The sequence below is a fragment of the Macrobrachium nipponense genome, chromosome 2 (genome assembly GCF_015104395.2).
Source record: "Macrobrachium nipponense isolate FS-2020 chromosome 2, ASM1510439v2, whole genome shotgun sequence".
NCBI lineage: Eukaryota > Metazoa > Arthropoda > Malacostraca > Decapoda > Palaemonidae > Macrobrachium > Macrobrachium nipponense.
The window spans coordinates 25,315,061-25,342,391 of NC_087201.1; the positions used below are offsets into that span (position 1 = coordinate 25,315,061).

Sequence of the window (27,331 nt, forward strand, 5' to 3'; positions counted from 1 at the left end):
ATAATCGAGAGGGACCAGTTGTCCGCTCCTCTCTTTGCCCAGGCTTCCGAGAATCTTAGAAGCCTGGCACCTACTGGTGTTTGGAGGACTACTTCCCTACTTCTTAGCTCTGGAAGAGCGTGAGAAGGATCTACCTCTCTTGAAAGGTCTATTACCTCTCGAGGTAGAGGCTCTAGAAGGAGGGCCCCCTCGAAAGGGCTCCTGTCTAGCTGGAGTCTCCTTCTTCGTCTTCGTCTGGAAGGAGGTCCTAGGCTTCCGTGCCGACTGCGCGAGCATGTCCTGAGTTGCCTTCGCAGAGATAGATCCTGAGATGTCCTGGATTATCTTCTTCGGAAATAGCAGAGGCGAGAGCTGCGAATACAGAAGTGAGGCTCTTTGGGCATGCGATACAGACTTAGTCAGAAAAGAGCATAAGACTGATCTCTTAAGGATCCCTGCTCCAAACAGGGAGGCTATTTCGCTTGATCCATCTCTAACTGCTTTATCAATGCACGTTAGAACACTGTTGAGATCTTCTGGCGAAATAGCATCCGGGTTCTGAGTCTTCTTAGCCAAGACCCCCAAAGACCAGTCAAGGAAGTTGAAGACTTCCAAGACTCTGAACATTCCCTTCAACAGGTGGTCAAGCTCGTTCAAAGCCCAGGTAGTCTTAGCAGACAAAAGAGCCGAGCGTCGTGCTGCATCCACCAGGGAAGAGAAGTCCGCATCCGCCGATGAAGGAAGACCCAGGCCTAGGGGTTCTCCAGACTCGTACCAAAACTCTAGTCTGCCCGTAAGCTTGGAAGGAGGGAAAGAAAACACAGTCTTCCCTTTCTCCTCCTTAGAAAGCAGCCAATCACCAAAACCTCTCAAAGCCTTCTTCATTGAGATGGTTGGCTTCATCCTCACACAAGAGGAAACTTTCGTCTTCTTCGAAGTCGAGAATAAAGAGAGAGGAGACGGAGGAGCGACGGGAGTAAGGGAGTCTCCAAACTCTTGAAGAAGGAGATCTGTAAGGATCTTATAGGACGAAACTGAAGTCCTTCACCAAATCCTCTTCTGAAGGTTCAACTTCATCCACTGAAGAACCCTCCGCTTCTTTACGAGGGCAGTTAGACTTCTCTAAAGAAGTGCGTCTGTCTAGTGAGTGTCTAGTAGCAGTCTGGCGCCTACCAGGGGAAGCCAAAGCTTCTGGAGAGCTCCTCTCGAATGAGTCCTTCCTACTCTGATGAGTGCGTACTCTTTGATCCTTAAGACTACTCCTAGAATCCGGGCTTCCAAAGGGGAGCGCCTGCTAGGAGAGGAGAGCCTACTATGCTCAAGGCGCTTAACAGGATCCATGCGCCTGTCCAAAGGAGAGCGGCTGCCAAGCGAGCTGCGCCTACCATGAGGCGAACGCCTACTAGGCTCTTGGCGCCTACTTACAGGAGAGTGAAGCCCTGGAGAAGGTCGCCTACTAGGTGACCGGCGTCTACCATGCTCCACAAACTTCGATCTAGACTTGTGTGTCTCTTCAAAAGGTAGTCTCCCAGAAGAGACATATCTGTCAGGCTCTACACGCCTGTCCCGAACAGAGCGGCTAATAGGAGAGCCGCGCCTATCAGGAGAAAAGCGCCTATCTTCCGCACCGCGCTTGGGAGCGGGAGAGCGTCTACTTGGGGAGTAGCGCCTACTAGGCTCAAGGCGCCTAACAAAAGGCGAGATCCTGTCTCTTGACGAATCCATTAAAGAGGAGGCTCTCTTATCCGGGGATTGAAGGATCTTCGGAAAGGAGCGAGAAGACGAGGCTGTACGCCTGTCTTTAGACGAGCGCCTACTAGGCGCTAGATCCCTTTCTACTGGGGAAATGTAGTCACCAGGAGAAAGCTTCTTGGGCGATTGACGCCTGGAAGACGACAAGCGTCTGCCGAGGGAAGAGCGCCTCCTTCCATCCGCTGATACAGGAGAGAGAGCCGACTCTGACTGAGAAGGTAACACAGGCGAAGGAATCCTAGACTTCTTGACAGGGAGCGAGACGTCTTTCCGACGCGTTCCTCCTGCCAAGGAGCCCGCCAGTGCCGAAATCTGCGCTTGCAGAATTCGAGCTGGAGATCTTGCAAAATCCTCCACCGGAGAAGAGGCTCGAAGCCTACTATGAGGCGAGAACTCCTGCTCCCATCCTGGGTTTTCTTGATCTCTACTTCCGGCTCTTCTGGAAAAACTTCCGGGCTGGAAGGAAAGGCGCCAGGAGCCTTCCAGGCTCTCTTCAGCGGTCGTGAAGAATCCGAGGCGCTCCATCCTCTTCTAGGCGAAGGTGAGGAAGAAGAAGAGAAGCATTGGCGCAATACCTCCTTCTTCGCGCGAACAAGGGCAGCCTGGATACGAACATCAGGATCTACCGAGGGGACGCCTGATCGGTGGGAGTTCTCCCTAACCTTCCTGCGGCTGTTGACTTTCCTCCTCCACTGGGACTGGGAGTCTGGAAGAGATCTAGGCCTGGAAGCATTAAGGAGCCGATCAGACGCACCCTCCACTGCACTGGGGTCACTGCACAATTCACCTTCACTACTCTTACCTTGCAACGAACGAATCTTCTTTTCCATGCTAAGGATCGTGGCTCTCATGGTTGCCACTTCCGTAGTCGTATCCTTAGGTTCGATGCAGGGCGCAGGAGCTGAAACTGGAGAAGGTTCTAATGCTACAACAGGATTTTCTTCTACCTCGCTAATACGAGACTTACTAGAACTTCTAGACGAAGCCTTTCTCACCCTGTCTTTCTCTAACTTCCTCAAGTAGGAAGAAAGAGCCTTCCATTCACCCTCATCTAACTTCTCACACTCATTACACGGGTTAACAAAAGAACATTCTTTCCCTCTACATTTAAAGCAAACTGTGTGAGGATCTACCGTAGCTTTCGGTAGTCTCAACTTGCATTCATCCATAGAGCACACCCTAAACATAGAAGATTTCTTAACCTCTAAATCAGACATCTTGAAATCAAAGAAAAATCCAAATCAATATCCAAAAACAATCCACAAATGCGTATGCCAAGCCAACAAGATCAGGTACTTCACCGAAAGTCAGTCCAAATAAATCCACGGCAACGAGAATCGAATAAAGCTGTCAGGAGGTAACAACCACAGGTGTAGTCGTCACCGGCGACAGAAAAATTCTGGCTGGAAAGGGAGATTGGTTCTTACAGCCGCCACCCAGCGGCGGGTAAGGTAGATCACCTGACCTACCTGTCGCGTGTGCCGCGAGTTTTGAATTCTGTCGTGACGTCAGAGACGTAAAGCTAAGTATACATCTGACAGGAAAGTTCATGTACAAAATTGTATTTTTCCTAGCTATACAAACCGGAGGTCCTTTATATAAGGAATTACTTTTGGCGCCAGCTGGGACTCGGTCGTAAGATTCTATAACAAGGTAGTTAGGCAGTAACTGCTTGTCCGATAGTTGGGAGTCCTGCCCAACTGGATGTAAACATTCCACTTTGCTTTAGGCCCAGGAACAGATTGAGGGGTGGCATGAGGTGGGCCTATATGTAAAGTTTGTTTTTGTTTGTTTGTATGGTGTTTTTACGTTGCATGGAACCAGTGGTTATTCAGCAACGGGACCAACGGCTTTACGTGACTTCCGAACCACGTCGAGAGTGAACTTCTATCACCAGAAATACACATCTCTCACTCCTCAATGGAATGGCTGAAAATTGAACCTGCGACCACCGAGGTGAGAAGCAAACACCAAACCAACTACGCCACTGAGGCGCTCCCTATATGTAAAGGACCCCAGGTTTGTATAGTTATGAAAAATACAATTTACTTTAAAAAATTGTGATTTGTTCCTACACGTTATACAAACAATCGGGCCTTTACATAAGGAAGACTCACTGATTGGTGGGAGGAATCTGAGTCTTGTGAACAGACTGGTGTTCGTCCAACCCAAGGTTTCCTCCCTGGTCGTAAAAGCCAGGGGGGGAACCTAGCTTCTGTCCAAATGATCAGAGTGAGATCACTGCAAGACCAATGGGCAGGCCTGTGGACCAATTCATAAGAGGGAGGCAGGCATACCTCTTATGTGAAGGTGCTTGTCGCAATGGTCCCACACACCTGCAGTCAGCAACTCCTCCAGGTGTGCGCCCCATCCCTCGGTCGATGTGTCTGAGAACAGCAACATCTTGGGGGGGGAGGGGGGAGTGCAAAGAGGCACTCCTCTTACGAGGTTCCCATCGTCCAGCCACCAGGCTAGGTCCTGCCTCACCTCCTCCGCGAGAGACACAGGGAAGTACGGCGGGTCTCTTGCCTGTGACCAACTCTCCTTTAGTTTCCACTGGAGAGGCCACAGGTAAAGACACTCGTGAGGGACTAACTTCTTGAGTGACGACAGGTGGCCGATCATGACCTGCCACTGCTGAGCTGGCTGTTCCTGCCGAGACAGGAACTGGTTGGCTGCCTCCCTGAATCTGCTGATCCGCGAGTCTGCAGGGATGACTCGCCCTGCTACTGTATCGATCAGCATACCCAGGTACTTCATCCTCTGCTTGGGCTCGAGATCTGACTTCTCGAAGTTTACCTCGATCCCCAGATTGCGGCAGAACTCGAGGAGTTGATCCCTGTCCCATAGCAACCGCGAGCGGGAACTCGCCAGGACTAACCAGTCGTTGAGATACCTCAAAAGACGTATCCCTGACGAGTGGGCCCAGGCAGACACCAGAGTGAACACTCGCGTGAACACCTGTGAGGCGGTTGAGAGACCGAAGCAAAGTGCCCTGAATTGGTACACCGTCCTGTCGAGGATGAAGCAGAGGTACTTCCTGGAGGATTGATGAATGGGTATCTGGAAATACGTGTCCTTCAAGTCCACCGAAAGCACGAAGTCGTTCTCCCTGATGGAGTCGAGCACGGAGCGTGCCGTCTCCATCGTGAACCAAGACTGGCGAATGAATCAGTTCAGGGGAGAGAGATCTATCACCGGGCGCCAGCCCCCCCCAAGGACTTCTCCACCAGGAAAAGATGGCTGTAGAAGCCCGGTGACCGATCCCTGACGATCTCCACAGCTCCTTTGCTCAGCATGGCTTGGACTTCCTGCCGAAGTGCTACGTCCTTGGATGATCTGGAAACGCAAGTCTGAAAGTGGACCGGGTTGGAGGTGAGGGGTGGCTGAGACTCGAAGGGTAGTAGATACCCCTCCCGAAGGACGTCTACTATCCAGGTCTCCGCTCCATAGTGCTGCCATGTTGCCCAATGGCTCACCAGGCAAACCCCCCCCCTTCCAGCAGCAGGTGAGGGGGAACGCCGTCTCTAGCGTTTCCCACCTCTCTTCAACTTCTTCTTCCCAGCTCCCCTTCGTGAGAAGGAGGGCTGGGAGGAGGGCTGGTGACGGTCGCTCCTTGAAGAAGTTGAAGGCAGAGTCTTTCCTCTGGGCTTCGATGATGCGATCATCTTGGCCGCAGAGGAAGCGCTAACCAAACTCTTGGGCTTGGCCGCAGTAGCTCGAGGTTGCCAAGACACCTTCAAGACTGCCTGGTGTACTAAACGGTCACTGTCGTCAGTGCGCCATCATTCCACCGCAGCATCCACCATCTCTCCTGGGAAGAGAGAGGAGGAACTCTGCACAGGTCCGTTGCGAAGACCCAGAATCGCCTCACGCCCAGCCGCCCTGGTCACTCGGGTGAGGACTGCGTCCCTACGCCGAAGAACCAGGTTGGCCCACAGGTTTGCCGTCTGGTGGGCTAGGTAGGAGATGGCTCTACCTCCAGACTGGCACAGTCTCCCAAAAGCCGGGTCACCTTCAGGAGAGATGTTCCCCGAGGTGGCCGCGACCTTAGACACTGTGAGGGATCACAGGTCTAGCCAGGAGACTGCTTGGAATGCTGCCAAGGCGGTCGATTCCAAGGCGAGTGCCTCTTGCTGCGAGAACCATAGGTTCTCCGACAGGAGCTGCTGCAGAGACACCCCCGGAGTTAACCTAGCTAGCTCCGGGTTCACCTGTTTGGGCGGCATAGGGTCCTCCGATGGCACGTAGAACCTTCTCTGTCGCAGTAGAGGCGGGGGAAGTAGCTTGGAAGACCTGGCAGACTGTAGCGAACCCTCCTGTCCAGAGACGAGAGTGTCCACCTGGCCCTGCACTGAGTCAGCCAGAGCAGATCGCGGCAGACCCACCGTTGTCCTGGGTTCCTTCTTAGGACCCCAGAACGACTTGGGGGGCTGCAGGCGACCGCCAACCTGCGGTGGCGATCGAGCTGCAGGCCTGGTCGCGCGGCTCTCCGGGGGAGGAGCGGTTGGACCGAGAACCGCGGCTCCGGTCCTGAGCGTCAGAGGAGCTGCTGCTGGTCCCCCTACCCGCCCGGTCCCGGTGGGAGCGGCGGTCAGGGGACCGGCAGAGTCCACTGTAGCGGTGGGAGCGGGGCCTGTCCTCATGGCGCGTCATGCTGCTGGCTGGTTCCGGCGATCGAGGGGACCTCTTCCTTGCCTCAGCCCGCGGCCAGTCTGGGACAGTTGCGTCACCCCTGGGTACCCGCGGATCTCTACGAGAGCGATCGCTGGTCTGGTGGGAGTCACCTGAGCGACTCTCACCAGTCTTCCGCTCCATGCCTCGGTCCAGATGCCGAGCGAACTCGGAAGCTTGAGCCTTGGCTGCACAGTCACCCGCGGGCGACTGCACACCCGGTACCTCTCGCGAACGAGAGGCCGAGTCGGAACCTGATGTAGCGGCAGAGCCCCTAGCACCAGGTGAGGAGGTACCGGTGTTAGCCGGTACCCCTCTGGTCCCCGTCTTCTTCTTCCTTGCGGAAGGAGAGACGGGCAGGCTCCGCTCCCAAAGGAGTGGGAGGACCAGCGGAAGACCCCCACATCACACTGGAGTGAGACGGGCCCTTAGAAGCTCCCGAATTAGACTTCTTGGGGGGGAGGAGGCGGCCTTCTTCTTCCTCAGCTGAGAAGCCTTGGAAGTCGAAGGGGAAGAGGGGGCAGCAGATGACGACGACACCTTCCTCTTCTTCTTCTTCTTCTTCATCAGCTTCCTCAGGACAGTCATCAGGTCCTCCATCCAGGATGGAGCCGGGGCAATTGCCGAAGCAACACGGCCCGGCTGCACCTGTCCGGAAGGACCCGCGACTGGAGCAGCAACACCACGGGCAGGAACGACGTCGGCAGGGGTTGGTCCAGGTACAGCAGGTACGGCAGGAGGCGGGGCAGCGGCCAGCAACATCCTGGGTACTGGCGGCAGGTCCAGGGGCGAGCTCTTGTGGCACCAGAAGTCGGGGGCTGAGGTGAGAGCGGCGAACCCGGGCGGCAGAGTCACGACCCTCCTCGGAATACCTGGAAGCGGCGCCTGGACAGCAGCTGAAGGTGTTACCATGGTTACATGTTGAGTGTACACCAGATGAGGAGGGGCGGCATACCCCGGGGTCGAGACGGTGGCGGTAGTGGTGGTTACAGGGCCGTGTGTTACCGGAGCAGAGCCATTCACCAGGTGATGCAGCAGCCCCCAAACACTCAATGTCCCCTGGAGACCCAGCGAGAACCAAACCTGGCTGAGGTTGTCACCTGCGGCAGGCACACCTAAGGGAGCAAAGGTCGGGTTAGTAGGGGGGGGACAAGTCCCACCCCGAGCGAACGGAAGACCCCGAGTACAACTGAACAACTGAATGGCGGGGTATCTCGCCTCCTCCTCCACGCTCGACGGATCGGGCGAAGAGAAAGAGCGAGAACCCCCCCCCCTCCCCAAAGGGGAAGGAGCCATACGCGGGAGTTGAGATGGAGGGAGGAAAGAAGACGACATGTCCAAGACCAGGGGAGTAGCCGGAAAACTTTCCATTGACTCCCTGGAAGGCTTACGTCGCTTCCTCCTCCCCTCAAATCGCGCCCACTGCTCCTTCGACCACACACAACAAATATCACAGGGCTCGGTGCGAGAACATTCGCGCCCCCGACACCGAGCACATAAATCATGAGGGTCAACTTCAGGAAAGGAGCGGAAGGCCCCACACTTACGGCCCTCCACACCAGGGCATCTGATGGGGGGGGTGTGGGGAACTCTCCAGCTCACAAGATTCCATAATTAAATGAAAATACAAAAGTCACAAGTACTTACAGGATTTTCACACAAATACACTAGTAAGAGAAGGCAAACCAAAGTTTGAAGTACGAGGCATGCGACGATGGCGGGCAGAGAGAAGTGGAGAACACGTCTGTCACCCAGCGCGGCCGAAAGCAGAGATTCTTCACCTCCCAGTCGCGCGGTGCGCTGACTGTTGAACAAGCAGTTAACTACCAAACTCCCTTGTTCGAAGCTTACGACCGGTTCCAGCCGCCGCAAGTTACATTCCTATTGTTAAAGGACCGATGGTTTGTATTACGTATCGGAACAAATAGGCTGTTTTCAGCATTTTTATAGGGGTTCCAACTATTCATAGGGGGGGGGGGGGGGGGGGGGGTGGGGGGGGGGGAGTCTGGTACACATCCCCCATGAATACAGGGGGACCACTGTATTAATGAAGGTCTGCTTCCCACAAATAATAATAATAATAATAATAATAATAATAATAATAATAATAATAATAATAAAAATAATAATAATAATAATAAAAATAATAATACTGTTAAAAAGGATGGCAGAATTAAGCAAAAATCAACTCGCTTAATTCTGCCATCCTTTTCAACAGTATTTGCCTAAAAGAGGGTCTTCTACCAATAATAATAATAATAATAATAATAATAATAATAATAATAATAATAATAATAATAATAATCGATTCATGGTGTATGAAGACAAAAGTAACACTGGCTCTGTGGTACTGTTTAAGCTTTATGTACTACCAGTGTTGGATCTTCATTGTGTACTAAACATAAATAAAGAATGAACGTCACACTGACTCAAGGCATATTAACTTCTTAGTTTTCATCACTTACATGATCGCAGTATTTATCTGCTATCCACAAATCTGAGCAAGAGGGTGCACAGAAATCCAGTGCCATGTCAGGTCCAAATTCTTCCTCCCCGTCGAACATACCATTTTCATCTCTGTCACGAGCACAGTCACCTCCATCCCACTCACACGCAGAGGTATTGCAAGAACGATCACAATATCCATCATTCAACCAAGAACCCGGACAGCCTGAGGAGCATTCAGGCAAGGACCACGAGAGATAAACCTGCCAAAAACACATCAAATTAAAGACTGACAAATCAACTTAAGGTTGAAGTAGAAAGGATACATCTTCAAGATTTGGAAACTATTGTACTTATCTTATATAGTGTTGAATATATTTCCACTTCAAATTTTATAACAAAGCATTCAATCATGGTAATAATGTATTTGGATAACAAATGCTGGGCATTCTTATGATGTGTACAAATATTTGTTTTAACAAGATGGCAAAACACATTTCAAAACTATTTTTTTTGTTACACAGGCAGTCCCAGATTAACTGAAACTCGGCTAATTATGCCGCTTATGGCGGCAAGTTTTAGTTAATGACGCCTCTGTTCGGCATGTTATGGCGCCATAACTCCATTATCGACACCTTAAGGCAACGATAACGGAAACTTGGCCTGTTAAGGCAACATACATCACAGATTTTATGACACTAGACAAGCGCCATAAAACCGGATCGCCATTAACCGAGTGCGCCGATAACCTGGGTCTGCCTGTATATTCATGCATCACAAAATGTAAATTGTATTGATCCTTCATAACAGATGTAGTACCACATTTTCAAGATAACTTCAACACAACAACTGTGTCCTATGTACAGGCACATGAGAAAGGTTTATCCATGCTTTCTCCCCACCTCCCAAGTTTCTCTTCCATGAATCTTCTTATATTTACAGTTACAGCAACTTTTCTGTTTCTATATCTTTCCAGATTTTCTGAAAAAAATTTCTAAGTATGTTACAAAAAATATTAAGATTCATTTAATATGTTGCTAGATTTTAAAACAGACCATTTTGATCATTTTCCAGTTAATACTATCTTCATCAACCTCGAAAATTTTACTGTAATAAGAAAAAAAACATCCACTGACAAATTACTTTTCTTGTCTCACTAAATGGAAATACGAGAGAGAGAGAGAGAGAGAGAGAGAGAGAGAGAGAGAGAGAGAGAGAGAGAGAGAGAGAGAGAGAGAGAGAGAGAGAGAGTTTCCCTATTGTATTATATTGTTCATTACATTAATCATTTGGCCATAATGTTTTCATGGCTGTGAAAACAGGGTGGGAACTTGACAGCATTTAAACTGAAGTCTCACTCATTACCATATACAAGTTCCCAAATGCCTTTTTATTCAATACTACCATGCTAGGTAATAATGCCATTGTGTACTGGTTAAAGTAAACTTGGTTAGGAATCAACCTGTATTCATCCTCAAGGTAGAAGAATAGTAAGCATCTTATGTTGTGTCTTGGCTACCAACAGATGATGTCTTTTTTTGCTAAAATTATTCAAATTTATCACTCAGTCCAAGCATTCTCAGCACTGGATTCCTTCAGGCCGGCAGGCATTCAAGCAGTCTTGGTTGGTAGTGGCCTAGGAAATCGTGCCAAATTTAATACGGATATCTCCCTTGAACTGATCATCTGACCAGTCAATGTCATATTCTGTAGCTGGAGCTCCAGTCTGGGCACTACAACATAAATTTTTAATCAACTTATATTTCTCATGGCTAACAAACCTGAGGCCTTAATAGATTATTTTCCAAGCGCAGCTGGTAACCGGTTTTTACAATCAGATTGTAAGCATGGGATCTGTGAGATTAGATTAGATTTGATTAAAAAAATTTGGGCACATAGCCAAGATCTGGCAATGCCTAAAGACCATGCAAATGTGAGGTCACCACCCACTAATGTAGATAACTTATTGAAGCAGACACTGCTGCTACAGCTACCCTTAACACAGGCAGCTGAATGATCACAGTTGCAACTGTGATTCCGAATCACTCTCATTCACTATCCCAGTCATAGCAACAGAAAAAAAAAAGTCTTAGGCTGGTTCAGGTGGTCACATTCCTCATGACTGCCTGAGTTGTGGATAAGTGTTTCTTGTAGCTAGAATATAAATCTTATTATAAAATCCCTGACTGGAGGTGTACATGCTCCTCCAGAATCCCTAAAAGAGGTTGCTAAACATGAGGCAGCAGAGCTGAATTACACCTATAGTGGGTCAAATTGAAACATTACCTGCAGTGGTTTTCCACTGACATCTATTGTGGAGGAGGAAGACCCTGCTAATACACAAAATCAGACAACTAGGACTTCATGTAGAAAAGCAACTATGGATTGAGTGACCAATCTTAGCGTGTCTTGCGGGTTAGACAGGAATAAAAAAAAAAAAAAAAAAAAAAAAAAGTTTGCATATATTCAGGACCCAATTTAGAATTGGCATAAATAAGTGATAACCCTAAAAGGATGAAAGGGAAGTTACAGTAAAAAGGATGAATAAAGATGAAAATTTTAAAGAAATAATGAAAAAATGAGACAGGTGAACTGATAGGTACTTGAACAGTGCTAATCTGACTGTTAATCTGACTGTTACACAAAAGTGTGCAGTCTGGGAAAATTTTAAGATTGCAAGAGTGGGCATACATGGGTGATGGGGTTGTAGTAAATAAAAAGCTTAGGACTTAAGTTTCTTTTCTATGCTTAATGTAGATGTTCACATAAAAACTGTATTTTCTTATGAATGTACAAACCTTATAACCAGTGGCTGGTGAATAAAAATCTTCTGGCCAAACTTCTGAACCAAGCATTACATCATCATTTAGGTAGAGGAAATGTTCTGATAGCCCAGGAATCCTGTATGATGGAAAGAAGCTTTAGTAAATAATTCAATATTTTTACGAAATTTGAAGATACCATAAGATTAAATTTTTAAAAAATGTTGTAAATAGCAAATTAATCTCAATCAACCATAACCTCAACTTCTTCAGTTTGTGCATAACTACACTGTAGTCTATTTCATTCCATCTGTCCAGTCACCAATGTAGGTTTTACCTAGACGTGGCAATATACATAGCTTACTAGCGAATGGCTGAAATCAATGTTTCCGATACTGTTATTTTACTCTGATAAAGATGCAAACTATTTCTGCAGTAATTCATCAAAATGCTTATAGTATCTATAAAGAAGCGTCACACTTTATATTGATCATTAACACCAATTTATATATATAAAAAAAAAAAAAATACAAGCACACAAAAGATTAACTTGCAACAAATAGTCCACAATTTTAAAATACAAACAAGCGGTGGGCTTCCCATTAGTATTATGTTTTATCTCATAGTAGATAAGTAAAAAAACAAATGGTTGTGCCTGTGGAAAAAAAAAAAAGTATTCTAATCATTTCTTGCACGTCAATGACATACGGTAATATTGAAAATACTATGAAATATAGGCAGTGCCCGGTTATCGGTGGTTTCGGTTAATGGCGCCTGTCTGGCACTATAAAATCAGCAATTTATGGCGTCTTATCGGGCCGAGTTTCAGTTATTGGCGCCATAAGGTAATAATTATACGTAGTGCCATAACCTACCTAACGGAGGCGTCATTAACTGGTTATCGGCATCATAATTGCCACAAATTGCCGAGTTTTGGTTATTGGCGGTTTTCACTAATCAGCTTGAAAGAATTTCGTGGGAATACAGTAGACCCCCGTATTTGCGTTCTCTGGATTTGCAGACTCACACATTCACGGATATCTCTCGGGAATGTTCCCCTGCATTATTCGTGGAAAATTCGCACATTCGCGGTATTTTCCTATGAGAAATATCCACAAATTACTGGTTTTTTCTTATCAATTTCATCATTTGTGATAAAACTATTAAAAAACCAAGTACAGTAGTACCTCGAGATACAAAAGGCTCAACTTACGAAAAATCCAAGTTACGAAAGCCAATACGAAAATTTTTACTGCCCTACATACGAAAAGTTTTCAAGATACGAAAGGTTGTTGCTATAAAGTCCCGAGATTCGCCCGGACCACCGAGAACAATTTTAAAACTCCCGCGCCGCCAACTGAGTAAACTCGCCACCATCCACCCGCTCTCCCATTGGTTCCTGATGCTAGTCACCCCATAAGGTCCTGCTCTCCTATTGGTCAGCATCTACCCCTTGTGCTTTAAGTATTCTATTGGTAAAAGGTTGCTGTAAATTGAAAAACTTAGTATTCATGCAATACATTTAATAAAAAAAAAAACATTAGGTAAAGATAGAATAAAGAATAGAAATGAATGGTTATTATACTGTTTGGTAGTTTCAGTAGTTGAAGAGAGAGAATGAAAATTTATGGCTTACTGTGTAAAAGTGATTGCTTGGCGATCGTTCGATACTCATAAGTGCTGGATGTAAACAGACGTTTGGAAGCTTTTTTTTGTTTGTTTGTTATAGTTAATGGTTACTTAATAATTATTTGAAATGAGTACATGCAATACATTTAATAAAAAAAATGTGAATTAGATATCATAAAATATAAAATAAATCAGACTGCCAACAAATACGCATTTTTTAGAATTCTTCTTCTGTTTTATTATTACGTTACGTATACGTATTACGTATGTTTCATTATAGCTGTCAGTAACTCGGTATCTCCGTTAGGTAAAGATAGAATAAAGAATAGAAATGAATGGTTATTATACTGTTTGGTGATTTCATTAGTTGAAGAGAGATACTAATGACAATTTATGGCTTACTGTGTGCTAGGAAAAATGATTGCTTGGCGCTCGTTCCATACTCGTAAGACGGGTAAGATCTGAATGTAAGCAATCGATTGAAAGGTTTGTTTTTTGTTTCTTTGTGTATTATAGTTAATGATTAATTAATAATTATTTGAAATTAGTACATACTGATTATTTATACATTTTATTGGCATATTCTAAGCTTTTAGCTCTTAGGTTTAGATGTCAGAATCATAGACTAGGCTACAGTAGCAACCGCTAACATAGGCTAGGCTTATTGCTAAGGGACATATGCCAAAGTCCCAATATATGCAGTAAAAATAGGGTTGAACATTATATGCAGTTGAATAATACTCAAGTATGTACAGTATTTTGCCTTTTTGGAGTCATATTTCTTCCGTCGTAACCCAAGAACATGTGTTTTAGGCCTGGAAATATAATTTACTGGGGTGTTTTTGGAGGGCTTGGAACGGATTAGCCATTTTACATGTTAAATGTGCTCCAAGATACAAAAAACTCTTGATACGAAGGCCGTCTCGGAACGGATTAATTTCGTATCTCAAGGTACCACTATATGAAAATTTTAAGTGGGTTTTTCTTGAGTTTTAACTAACAAAATAGGCTGTTTTTAGCGTTTTCATAGGGGTTCCAAACATTCGCAGGTTCTAACTATTCACGGGGGGTCTGGTACGTATCACCCACAAATACGGGGGGGCCACTGCAATGCTATAATCAAATGAATGGGCCATAAATGACTCAAGGCAACAATAGCACCTCAATCAAGATAGAGGGCGATCAGGGTGACTTGAGATTTCATGGGGGATTGCACTGCACCTCCCATCCCAGGCCATATTTTATGTATCCCGGCATTGCTGTTGGTTTCAGTTCTTATATTTTATGATAGTATGTCATCTATAATTGTAATTTTGCAAATTAATGAACAAAAAAACATTTGAAAAATGATATTGTTATTATACAATAAAGTTTTATACATACTTACCTGGCAGATATATACTTCGCTATTTGACTCCGTCGTCCGACAGAAATTCGAATTTCGCGCACACGCTACCTGTAGGTCAGGTGATCTACTTACCTGCTGCTGGGTGGCAGGACTAGGAACCATTCCCATGTTCTATCATATTTTTTCTATACGCCTGTCTCCTGAGGGGAGGTAGGGTGGGTATGTTATAAAACTTTATTGTATAATAACAATATCATTTTTATACATTTAACTTACCTGTCAGATATATACTTAGCTGATTCACACCATTGGAGGTGGGACAGAGACAGCTAAATACAGAATCAAACAGGAATCACAACTATCATTGTAGGTAATAAATAAATAAAACCTTGGTTCCTACCTGTTTAGACTGAAGACTTCATGAATACAATCCAGGAGTCTAGTCAGTCTCAAGAGCCTCAGCGAGATATTGATCTATGGCTAAGAGTTCTTGTGGTTCTGCCAAAGGGGTCTTACCCGCTTACTTGGTAGATCCTGGAAGGACTACGTCAATGGGTGCTTATCCACTTACTTGACAAGACCTATACAAGGAGCACAACATCGATCCCGATCACCTCAACCTATCCATGTTAGTTCTAAGATTGCAAGAAGTTATCCCCTAACCTCTTGCAAACAACCACAAACTCGAATCACAAACATTCGTACAGTAAAGTACAAAAATAAAAATAAAATTAAAAAAAAAAATGTTCGTACAATCTAGCCAGTAAGACGTCTCTTGATTCCCCCACTGATCCAAACTAGGACGCCCGTGTGCCACCGAGCATACTAATCAGCAGAAAAAACCAACAACTCGTCTCACAAGGTAGATCTATGTACTATTCAAAAATTAGAACTAATACAAATTTTTCTAAGGATCGTTATGTGCTCCCAGCCCCAGCACTGTATCGGCTGATACAAAAGGACCCAGAGAGAAACACTTTTCATATGTTACTTTAACGTCCTTGAGATAGTGCGATGCGAACACTGAATTACACCTCCAGTAAGTAGCATCCACAATGTCTTTTAAAGACATGTTCTTCTGAAATGCTAATGAAGTGGCTACCGCTCTAACCTCATGAGCCTTCACTCGGAGAGTCCTGAAAGAGTCTTCAGTGCAGTTATTATGAGCATCCGTAATAATGCTCCTCACAAAAAATGCTAATGCATTTGGTTTTTTGACATGGTCTACTAGGAATCCCGAAACTGCGCACCACAGGCTTTGTTTACATCTGTTTAGTTCATTCTTCTTCTTTAAATAGAACTTCAAAGCTCTAACCGGACATAAAGATCTTTCTAATTCCTCTCCTACTAGATTTGAAAGTCCTTTAACTTCAAAACTCTTTGGCCAGGGTTTTGAAGGGTTCTCGTTCTTGGCCAGAAACAGAGTCTGGAAAGAACAAATTGCCGCATCCCTCTTAAATCCTACTCGAGAATCTAGAGCGTGTATTTCACTAATTCTCTTCGCAGTCGCTAACGACAACAAGAAAATACATTTTCTCGTTAGATCTCTAAACGACGCGTTGAGAGGAGGTTCAAATCTACTAGATGATAGAAATCTCAAAACTACATCTAGGTTCCAGTTAGGAGTGCGAGGAGAAAAGGTTTTAGAGGTTTCAAAAGATCTAATAAGATCGTGGAGGTCTTTATCTTCTGCAATTCTCAAACCTCTGTTTCGAAATACGGCAGAAAGCATACTTCGATAACCTTTAATGGTAGAAACTGATAATTTTGATTCTTCCTAAGGAAAATCAAGAAATCAGCTATGTTGGTCACAGAGGTATCGGAAGAGGACAGTTTATTCTTCTTACACCATCTTCTAAAAACATCCCATTTTGATTGGTAGACCCGAATAGTTGAAGATCTCCGGGCTCTAGCAATTGCTTTTGAAGCTTTGCTTGAAAAGCCTCTCGCTCTGACAAGTCTTTCGATAGTCGAAAGGCAGTCAGAGCGAGAGCGGGGAGGTTTTGATGGTACCTCTCGAAATGGGGTTGTTTGAGATCTCTCCTGTGTGGAAGAGATCTTGGGAAGTCCACTGTCCATTCCTGTACCTCTGTGAACCAATCTTGAGACGGCCAAAAGGGAGCGATGAGTGTTAGTCTCGTCCCTCTTGATGCCGCAAATTTTCTTAACACCACTCCTAACATTTTGAAGGGGGAAAGGCGTAGGCATCTAGGCCTGACCAGTCCAGCAGCATGGCGTCCACCGCTATCGCTCTCGGGTCTTCCACTAAGGAGCAAAAGTTCTCTATCCTTCTGGATAGGTAGGTGGCGAATAGGTCTATATGTGGACTGCCCCACAGGGACCACAGAGCTTGGGGAGAACTTGGTTTAACCTGATTAGCCTGTCTGCTCTGATGTTCTTCTCTCCTTTCACGAATCTTGTGAGAAGAGTCACTTTCTTTTCTTTTGCCCAATACAACAGCTCTTTTGTTATATGGAACAGAGAAAGAGAGTGAGTTCCCCCTTGTTTCTTGATATAGGCCAACGCTGTGGTGTTGTCCGAGTTGACCTGTACCACTGGACCTAACACCTCTGTCTCGAAGGCTTTTAGAGCTAGAAGAACGGCATAAAGTTCTTTGGAGTTTATATGCCAGTCTAGCTGATCCTTCCTCCATTGGCCTGATACTTCTTTTGTCCCTAGAGTCGCTCCCCATCCCTTCTCTGAAGCGTCTGAGAACAAGATTAGGTTTGGGTTCCGAACTTCTAGAGACAAGCCCTCGTTCTTTTCTAAGGGAAAAATCAACCACTTCAGATGATTCTTTACTTCCAGAGGAATACTGAAAGTGTCTGAAAGTTGCCCGTTCTTCCAACTCCAAATTCTTCTTAGGAAGAATTGAAGAGGGCGTAGGTGGAGTCTTCCTAGCGAAATGAACTGTTCTTGTGAGGAAAGGGTTCCCAGAAGACTTAACCACTCCCTCACCGAACTCCGTTCTTTCTCTAGGAAGCTCGAGATTTTCTGTAATCCCCGAGCAATCCTTCCTGGGACGGAAAAGCCCGAAAACCCCGAGAATCCATCCGAATCCCCAAATAGACTAAGTTCTGACTGGGGATCATCTGAGATTTCTCGAGGTTCACGAGTAATCCTAACGTCTTTGCTAGGTTCAAAGTAGACTGTAGGTCCTCCAAACACAGTTTCTCCGACTTGGCCCGGATTAACCAATCGTCGAGATACATTGAGATGTTTATCCCTTCTAAATGAAGCGATTTGGCCACGTTCCGCATCAGATACGTGAATACCTGAGGGGCGGTCGATAGGCCGAAGCACAAGGCCCTGAACTGGAAGATTTGTCCTTGTACAACAAATCTTAGATATTTTCTTGACGATGGGTGAATCGGAACATGAAAGTAAGCATCCTGAAGGTCCAGGGATACCATCCAATCTCCCTGACGTAGGGAAGACAGAACTGAAGCTGAAGTCTCCATGGAGAACTTCTTTTTCTCCACGTACCTGTTTAGGACGCTTACAGCTGGGACGGGTCTCCATCCCCCCGAAGCCTTTGGAACCAAGAAAAGGCGGTTGTAAAACCCCGGGGAGAATGGATCCTGCACTAGCTCTATTGCATTCTTGTCCCTCATCGACACCACCGTCTGAAGGAGAGTCTCGTTCAGTCCAGGGTCCTTGTAACTCGTCGACAAATCCTTCGGAGATGTTGCCAAAGGAGGTCTGTCTACGAAGGGAATGATGTACCCCTTCTGTAGGACAGATAGAGTCCAGGGATCTGCTTCTCTTACGGACCAGGCATCCAGAAAGTATTGAAGTCTGGCCCCTACCTGTGCTTGGAGGACATGGCTGCTATTTGCTCTTTTTAAAAGAGCGGAAGGAAGACCTCCCTCGCTTGTCGAAGGGTTTTCTCTTCGAAGTTGATCGAGTTGAGGGGGCTCCACGAAAGGGCACCACTGGAGTACGAGCCACCTTCTTCTGAGTCGTAACTGCAGGTCTAATTTTCTTTGTAGATTGTACAAGAAGGTCCTGCGTAGCCTTTTCCGACAAGGATCTCGAAACATCCTTCACTAAAGTTGAAGGAAACAGATGTTCTGACAGAGGTGCGAATAATAGAGCGGACCTCTGAGAAGGAGAAACTCCTTTCGTCAGAAAGGAACTGTAAAGAGATCTTTTCTTTAACATTCCAGATCCAAAAAGAGCCGCCTACTCACCAGAACCAGAACCATCTTGCACAGCCTTATCCATGCAAGATAGGACACTGTGCAAAGTTTCTGGATCAAGAAAATCTGGCTCACTCGTCTTCTTAGCCAGCACCCCAAGAGACCAATCCAAGAAGTTGAACACCTCTAAGACGTGAAAAATTCCCTTAAGGTGCTGATCTAATTCCGACATACTCCAGGACGCCTTTGCTGAATTGAGAGACTGTCTTCTCACAGACTCTACAAGACTCGAGAAATCTGAATCTGCAGACGAGGGGAGCATCAATCCCATCGCCTCTTCCGTCTTATACCAAATGCCTCTTTTCCCCGTCAGCTTGGAGGGTGGAGAGCAATAAACAGTTCTCAAAGTTTCCTTTTTAGATAAAAGCCACGAATCTAAAGACTGGAGGGCTTTCTTCATTGAGATCGCCGGCTTCATCTTTAAGAAAGCCGAGGATTTCGGGGTTTTTGTGCTCGAAAACAGAGATCTCGGCGATGGAGGAGCTGCAGGACTAAGAGAATCCCCAAACTCCTCAAGAAGTAACGAGGCTAAAACTTTATAATTGGAAAGTCCCTCGTTAGTTGAAACTTCTTCTTCAGAAATCTCTTCAAGTTCAAGGTTAGAAGGAGATCGCTCTTTCCTGAACAATTCTCTATCAAGAGAAGCCGCTCTAGGAGAAATGTTTCTAGTAGGTGAAGGACTACGAACAATACCGTCCCCACAACTAGTAGAGGCCTCACGTCTAGAAGAAGCCTCGCGTCTGGGAGGCGTCACGCTTCTGGCTGGCGTCTTGCGACTTGCAGCGTCCTCGCGTTTACCTGGCGCCTCTCTCCTGGGAGGCGTCACGCCTCTGGTTGACGTCACGCGCCTTGGAGCGTCCTCGCGCTTGCCTCGCGCCTCTCTCCTGAGAGGCGTCACGCTTCTAGTTGACGTCTCGCGCCTCGAAGCGTCCTGGCGCTTGCCTAGCGCCTCGCTCCTGGGAGGCGTCATGCTTCTGGCTGGCGTCACCCGCTTTGGAGCGTCCTGGCGCTTGCCTGGCGACTCTCTCCTGAGAGGCGTCACGCTTCTTGTTGACGTCTCGCGCCTCGTAGCGTCCTGGCGCTTGCCTGGCGCCTCGCTCCTGGGAGGCGTCCTGCTTCTGGTTGGCGTCACGCGCCTATCTTGAAGCTCGCGTCTTCTTGGCGCCTCGATGCACACTGGCGTCTCGCGTCTGGTTGACGTCTCGCGCTTGGAATGCTCGACGCGCCTGACTGGCGACTCGCGTCTGGAAAGCGCTTCGCGTCTGGCTGGCGCTTCAAGCCTGCCTGACGCTTCGCGTCTAGAAAACTCGACGCTCTTGTCTGGTATCTCGCGCCTGGAAGGCTCTACGCGTTTCGTTGGCGTCTTGCGTTTGACAGGAGAACGGATCCTGCTCGGCCTATGCAAGGCTGATGAATCCGATTACAAATCGGAGGATGACAAATTTCTATGGCGAGTCTGAACCCTCGATAGCCTAGACTTCTTAATAGGCAGGAAATCGTCTTTCCTTCTGGGAGGGTCTTTTGACAGAACTCCCACAAGAGAAGTGATGGAATCCTGCATAGTGCGAAGGATTCTTTTAGTCTCTTCATTATTGTCTACCCTCGGTTGTTTAATTACTGAATGGTCCTCCTCTTGAAAACGCTCAGGACTTGAAGTAATCCTGGGTTCATCCAAACGTCTTTTCAGGGAGCGAGAAAGATCCGCCGATCTCCAACCTCTTTTAGGTGAAGAATTCTCCGAGGAGGAGAAACACTCACGCAGAACGCTTTTTCTGTAGCGTTCTCTGGCATTCTGTGGCGATACAGAAAATGCAGAAGGGACGTCTGACTGTTGGGGATCCTCCACAACCTCCTTACGGCTTTCGACATTCCTTCTCCTCTGGGCTTGGGAGCTTGAAAGAGGTCTAGGCCTGGGAGCGTTGTGGAGACAATCAAACGCCCCCTCCACTACACTGGGGACACTTAAATCACTATCCACAGCACTATAATCACACTGCTTACCTTCAATGGCCGCCATTTTGGTTTCCATTTTCCGAAGGGCGGCTTTAAGATTCGCAATCTCAGATGCCGAATCTGTGGGTTCTAATAAAGGAGCAGGTACATTAGATGGGGCAGTAAAAGGAGAAGAGGGTATAATATTACTGATAACCCCGCTAGATACAGAACTAGACAAAGGTTTGGAAGAAGACCTCCTCACCCTGTCTCTTTCCAACTTCTTCAAGTATGAAGTTAGAGATTTCCATTCTTCCGCACTCAAATCCTTGCATTCATTACAAGTACGTATTACCAAAAGAACATTCATACATCCTGCATTTCTTGCAAATAGTATGAGGATCAAGCGATGCCTTCGGCATCCTAACTTTACAACCCACATTCACACACATTCTCACCACACTTCCAGAATCAGACATCATGTTGAACAATCCAAATCAAATTCCAAAAACTGTCCACAATCGCGTATGCCAGTACAATCAATGCAAATACGTCACCGAGAAGTCCAAACGAAGATCAATTGCGATGCAAAATACGAATCCAGCCGGAGATATCCACAACGATGTTGCCAGTATGGCCGACAGAAAAAATATGATAGAACATGGGAATGGTTCCTAGTCCTGCCACCCAGCGGCAGGTAAGTAGATCACCTGACCTACAGGTAGCGTGTGCGCGAAATTCGAATTTCTGTCGGATGACGGAGTCAAATAGCTAAGTATATATCTGACAGGTAAGTTAAATGTATAAAAAACATGTATAACTCACTAAAAGGTAATGCATCTCCCCATGTCTGCACATCTCAATTAATTTATCATAAATATGCTCAGAATTTGTGATAATATTTTTAACCTGTTATGATATTGTGTTAGCTGTAATTATAATTTTATGAAAGAAAAAAAATTATTACAAAAAACATGTAGAACTTGATAAAATGAGCATTATTTTTATGAATGTTTTGGAAGGTTGGGCCCCAAACAAAGTTGGAAATATTCACTTTCAACTTCCCTTGGAAGGTACTAAAAATTTTTTAAATATTTTTGTTGTATACCATGTATATTTGCATATCATGTGAAGCATAATAGCTCTAGATGCCCAATCCAGTTCACCTAGGGTAAGACACTATATTTTGTGCCATACAGTTAGAATGAATTTTGAAGGAATAATGCGCAAATCATTTGAAGGGGCCATAAATGACTTGAGGCACATCTTATGGCAACACTAGTACCTAAGTACAAGATAAGAGGGAGATCAGTGTGACTTGAGATTTCATGGAGGAATGTACTGCACCTCCCTATCCCATTGATGTGTTTTTCTTTTTTAAACTGGGGAACATTACAGTTTGCCCAGTCTAGGGGTATCCTTAGTTTATATTTCAGCCCAGCTTGTGAGGGTTAAAGGAGTTCCTTTTTCCTCACAGGAACCCTCTAACTTGCTAAAGCCCTGAGTTCTTTACCTATATTAGTCATTAAGTGCTCTCATTGGGTCCAGCAGGGCACTTTTAGTATTCCTGAGGTTTAGGCACCTTATGCCTCCTTCCTAATTTTCAACTTTGAATGTATTTGAGTGATGGGTATGTGTACTACAAGTACCTCATGAGCCACGTGATGTGTAGTGGTTACAGTTCTTCTTCTGTCTATCAAACAAAGGACAGCAGTGTCTAGGATATCTAAAGAAAACACCATGTATTGGATGATGGTTTCATACATTTACAAAATCACAATATTTGAAAGTAAGTTGTATTTTTCCTAACTATACAAACTCGAGGTCCTTTACATAAGGAATTAATTCAGTGCCAGATGGAACTCGGTAAGATTGTATAACAAGGTAGTTAGGCAGTAACTGCTTGTCTGATAGTCGGGAGTCCCGCCCGACTGGACGTAAACATTCCCCTTGCTTTAGGCCCAGGAACAGATTGAGGGGTGGCATGAGGTGGGCATAAATGTAAAGGACCTCAGGTTTGTATAGTTAGGAAAAATACAATTTACTTTAAAAAATTGTGATTTGTTCCTACACGTTATACAAACCATTGGGCCTTTACATAAGGAAGACTCACTGATTGGTGGGAGGAATCTGAGTCTTGTGAACAGACTGATGTTCACCCAACCAAGGTTTCCTTCCTGGTTGTAAGAGCCAGGGGGGGAGCCTTGCCTCTGTCCAAATGATCGGAGTAAGATTACTGCAAGACCAATGGGCAGACCTCTGGACCAATTCATGAGAGGGAGGCATGCAATACCTCTTATGAATAGCAAACAACAACTTATAGTCGGAAATAATAGGCCAAATATATAGTACAGTTGAACCTCTTAAAACCGGCATTCTATAGTCCGGTAACTCTCTTGGTTCAGCTTTATTCTAAAATCAGCCGCCATTAGTTCATTGTGCTGTATTGTTTACAACTTCAAGACTGCAAAAATTATGGCAATCTCCCTTTTTTTCAGAGAAGAAAACTGAGAGTTTTCTGTTGTGCTGGGTAGCGAACAGATCCACCACTGGACGCCACCCCAGGTCGAACAGCCTTTCTGCCAAATCTGGGTGTAGAGACCATTCTGTCCCAATCACCTGATTCTGGCAGCTGAGCTTCTCTGCCACTAAATTCCTCTTGCCTGGAATGTACCTGGCTGACAGCTCTACCGAGTGAGCTGCTGCCTACTCGTGCACCTGCACCGTCAACTGACGCAACAGGAGGGACACTAGGCCCCGTTTGTTGACGTACGCCACTACCGTGGTGTTGTCACTCATCAACACCACAGTGTCCCATCACACGTTCCCAGAATTCTTGGAGTGCCAGAAACGCTGCCTTGAGTTCTAGAGCGTTGATGTGAATGTGCTCATCACGTTGATTCCACACACCTGAAACCAGCAACTCCTCCAGGTGTGCGCCCCAACCCTCGGTCGATGCGTCCAAGAACAGCAGCATCTGCGGAAGTGGGGTGTGCAACTGCACTCCTATTATGAGGTCCCTGTCTTCCAGTCACCAGGCTAAATCCTCCCTTACTTCCTCCATGAGAGGAACAAGGAAGGATTGCGGATCCCGTGCCTGTGACCAACACTCCTTCAGTCTCCATTGCAGAGACTGCAGGTGAAGACCCCTGTGAGGGACTAACTTCTCTAATGACGAGTCTGCAGGGAAAACTCGTGCCGCTATTCGTATCGATCAGCATGCCTGGGTACTTTATCCTCTGCTTGGGCTCGAGATCTGACTTCTCGAACTTTATCATGATCCCTAGATCAAGACAAAAGTCGAGAAGGCGATCCCTGTCCTGTAGCAACTGCGACCGAGAGCCAGGACCAACCAATCGTCCAGATACATACCTCAAAAGACGTATCCCAACGGAATGGGCCCAAGCCAACACCAGAGTGAATACTCGCCTGAACACCTGAGGGGTGGTCGAGAGTCCGAAACAAAGTGCCCTGAATTGGAACACTGTTCCATCGAGATAAAGCGTAGGTACTTCTTGGAGGACCGATGGATGGGTATTTGAAAATACACATCCTTCAGGTCCACTGAAAGCATGAAATCGTTCTCCCTGATAGAATCGAGCACAGAACATGCCGTTTCCATCGTGAACCGAGTCTGGCGAATGAATCGGTTCAGAGGAGAGAGATCTATCACCGGTCTCCAGCCCCCGTGGACTTCTCCACCAGGAAGAGGCGGCTGTAGAACCCCGGTGACGGTTCTCGCACAATTTCTGAAGCTCCCTTGCTCAGCATCATTTGCACTTCTTCCTTGAGTGCGACGTCCCTGGCAGAACTGGGAACGTAACTCTAGTGATGAACCGGATGAGAAATGAGGGGTGGCCTCAACACAGGTTAGCCGTTTAATGGGCCAGGTAGGAAATAGCCCTACCTCCAGACTGACAAAGTCTCCCAAAAGCCAAGACATCTCCGGGAGTTACCGGTCCCAAAGAAACTGCGACCCTGGATGCTGTGAGGGACCACATATCCAGCCAGGAGACAGCCTGGAAGGCTGCCATAGCGATAGACTTACTGCATGATCCAGAGGTTCTCCAACAGCTGGTGTTGCAGAGGCAAGCCCAGAGTTAGGTGGGCTAACTCCGGGTCAACCTGTTTGGTTGGCAAAGGGTTCGTAGAAGGCATGTGGAAGCGCCGCTGATGAGGCAGAGGAGGGGGAAGCATCTTGTCTGACCTGCTGGCCCTAAGTGAAGCTCTTTGTCTTGAGACAAGAGTGTTCGCCTGGTCCAGCACACTGTCAGTCAAGGAGGACTCAAGGATGCCCCACAGAAGCTCTGGGTTCCTTCTTCTGACCCCAGAACGACTCTAACCGTGATGGACAGTCAGAGAGGGCAACCACTGATCCTTCCACGGGTTATAGCTCAGAGAAACTCGCTCGTGAGTACCCGAGACAGTTCCTGGTTCAGAGGCGGAACCTCTAGATCCAGGAGCAGAGGTACCGGCACCAGCTAGTAACTCTACGGTCTCTGCCTTGCTCTTCCCTTGGGAAGGTGAGGCGGTTCTCGTTCCCAAAGGAACAGGAGGACCAGCGGAAGGCCCACCTGTCTCACCAGGACGATGAGACAGACCCTTAGAAGTCACTGAACAGGACTTCTTAGGGGGCGAGACCAACTTCTTTGGCCGGACAGCCTCAGAATGAGAAGTGGAGGCGGCGGCAGCGACGACGACGAAGACGAAAGACAAAGACGAAGAAGATGACGACAACACCTTCCTTTTCTTTTTAGACTTACTCTTCACCAGCTTTTTCAGGACGGCAGAAAGATCCCCCACCCAGGCAGGGCTGCAGCGGCTGCCGAGGCAGCAGGCTCCATCACGGCCTGGGAAGGAGGAACTGACGCCGCATCAACACTCCCATAGGCAGGGACAGGGGCGACAGGCACAGAGACAGGAGGGAAGTCCAATGGCGAACTCTTAGTCTGGCGGGGGTCCCCACCCGCAGAGTCAGACAAACCTAAAGGAGCAAAAGTCGGGTTAATAGGGGGATTTCCTGTTTGCCTAGAGGGGGAGGGACCTCCCACTGAGCAAACAGAAGCTCCTGAGCACAACTCCAAGTCGGCACGCTTCCCTCCCTCCCCCGCACCCGACACGTCAAGCGAAGAAGTGGAGAGAGACATGTCCCCTGAAGGGGAAGAGCAAGACGGGGGAGTTTACGTGGGGGAAAGAAAGAAGACAACATATCAGTCACCAAGGGAGTCAAGGGAGAACGCTCCGATGACGCCTTGGCAGACTTACACGGCTCCCTCCTTCCCTGGTATCTCTCCCACTGCTCCTCTGACCAAGAGATACAAGTACCACAGGTATCCAACTCATTGCACTCACACCCCCGCCACCCCGCACAATGGGTGTGAGGGTCAACATCCATACTGGAGCGAAAAGCTCCACATTTCCTGCCCCCTACTCCAGGGGTGAGAGGGCCCATTGTCATGGTAATCGCTCTATGGCAAGGAATTATATATTAAGGAAATGAAAATGCATTTTCTTCAAGTAGGTCAGCAGCAAAGAGGCATTTGCGCACGTGCTGGAGGCGCCTGTTCTCATGATTGTTCTAGAATCGTCAGGTGTGATATGGAACTCAACAGGCGCCGACATGTAATTAGGAACGCCGTGATTTATGATGCAACATTTCGTCGAGATCCTTCTAAAAAGTTCCTTTTGGTAATCTGTGACGTTCATTGTTATCCTCCGCCCCATTCAGCCCCGCCCCACAGGTCGCCATATATATACGACTGACGAAGTATCAGAGATCAGCAGAGATCATCAGAGAGAGACAAGAGAAGAAGGAACAGAAGAAGGATAAGATATGAAGAAGGCGCTCAAGAAAGTGGTCTAAGTCGAGTCAAGTCGTCCACAGTGAGAGAGAGAGACAGAAGTTAAGTAGTCCGTAGTCAGAAAGGGAGATATTCCAACGATTGAACAACCCTTCAGAGAAGAAACGTCCTACAAGTTGGTTTTGAGGAGTAACCGGCCCTTCGAGTATTGAGAATAGACATTGTTTTCTGCAGTACGGAGTTAAGAAGACGTCTATAATTATACAGCTCTTTGTGAAGCCGTCACTTTGATTATCAATTTTCAACAGCTGTAAAACTGGCCAGCAAGTATTTTTATTACCTCACTGTTTCCCCAATTCACGCATTGTAAGATTTTACTTTTGTTATGTAAATAGGAGAAACCATTCTGCATTTATCTTTGTTAGTAAGCTTGTTAATAAACCTTTGTTCTATTTGTGTTTCTTTCTATATTCTTATCCCCAGTTTCAACTGTTGGTGTTTAATCTTTTTGTTTATTATAATATCGAACCTGTAGTGGACCTCGGTCTGTAACACCCATCTGATTTGTGGCCTTGCACAATGAACATACAAACACACAAACATCCACAACAAACATAATTATAATAGCAAAAGAAAGAAAAAAAAAAGGTCAATCTCACGACAGGAGCGGGCAGAGATGGAGGTCGAAAGCAAAGTGGAATGTTTATGTCCAGTCGGGCAGGTCTCCCGACTATCGCACGAGCAGTTACTGCCTTGTTATAGAATCTTACGACCGAGTTCAAGCTGGCGCTGAAAGCAATTCCTTAT

The 27,331-nt window shown here is 46.6% G+C and overlaps 1 protein-coding gene across 1 annotated transcript in view; it reads right to left on the minus strand.

Moving 5' to 3' along the window:
* Positions 1–27,331, minus strand: part of LOC135220496 (N-acetylglucosamine-1-phosphotransferase subunits alpha/beta-like) — a 185,272-nt gene that overhangs the window by 73,557 nt on the left and 84,384 nt on the right. Inside the window, exons 9-10 of the mRNA XM_064257634.1 lie at positions 11,649–11,751; positions 8,871–9,113 (exon numbers count right to left, since the gene is read on the minus strand). Coding sequence (XP_064113704.1) covers positions 8,871–9,113; positions 11,649–11,751 — 346 coding nt within the window. The remainder of the gene's footprint in view (positions 1–8,870; positions 9,114–11,648; positions 11,752–27,331) is intronic.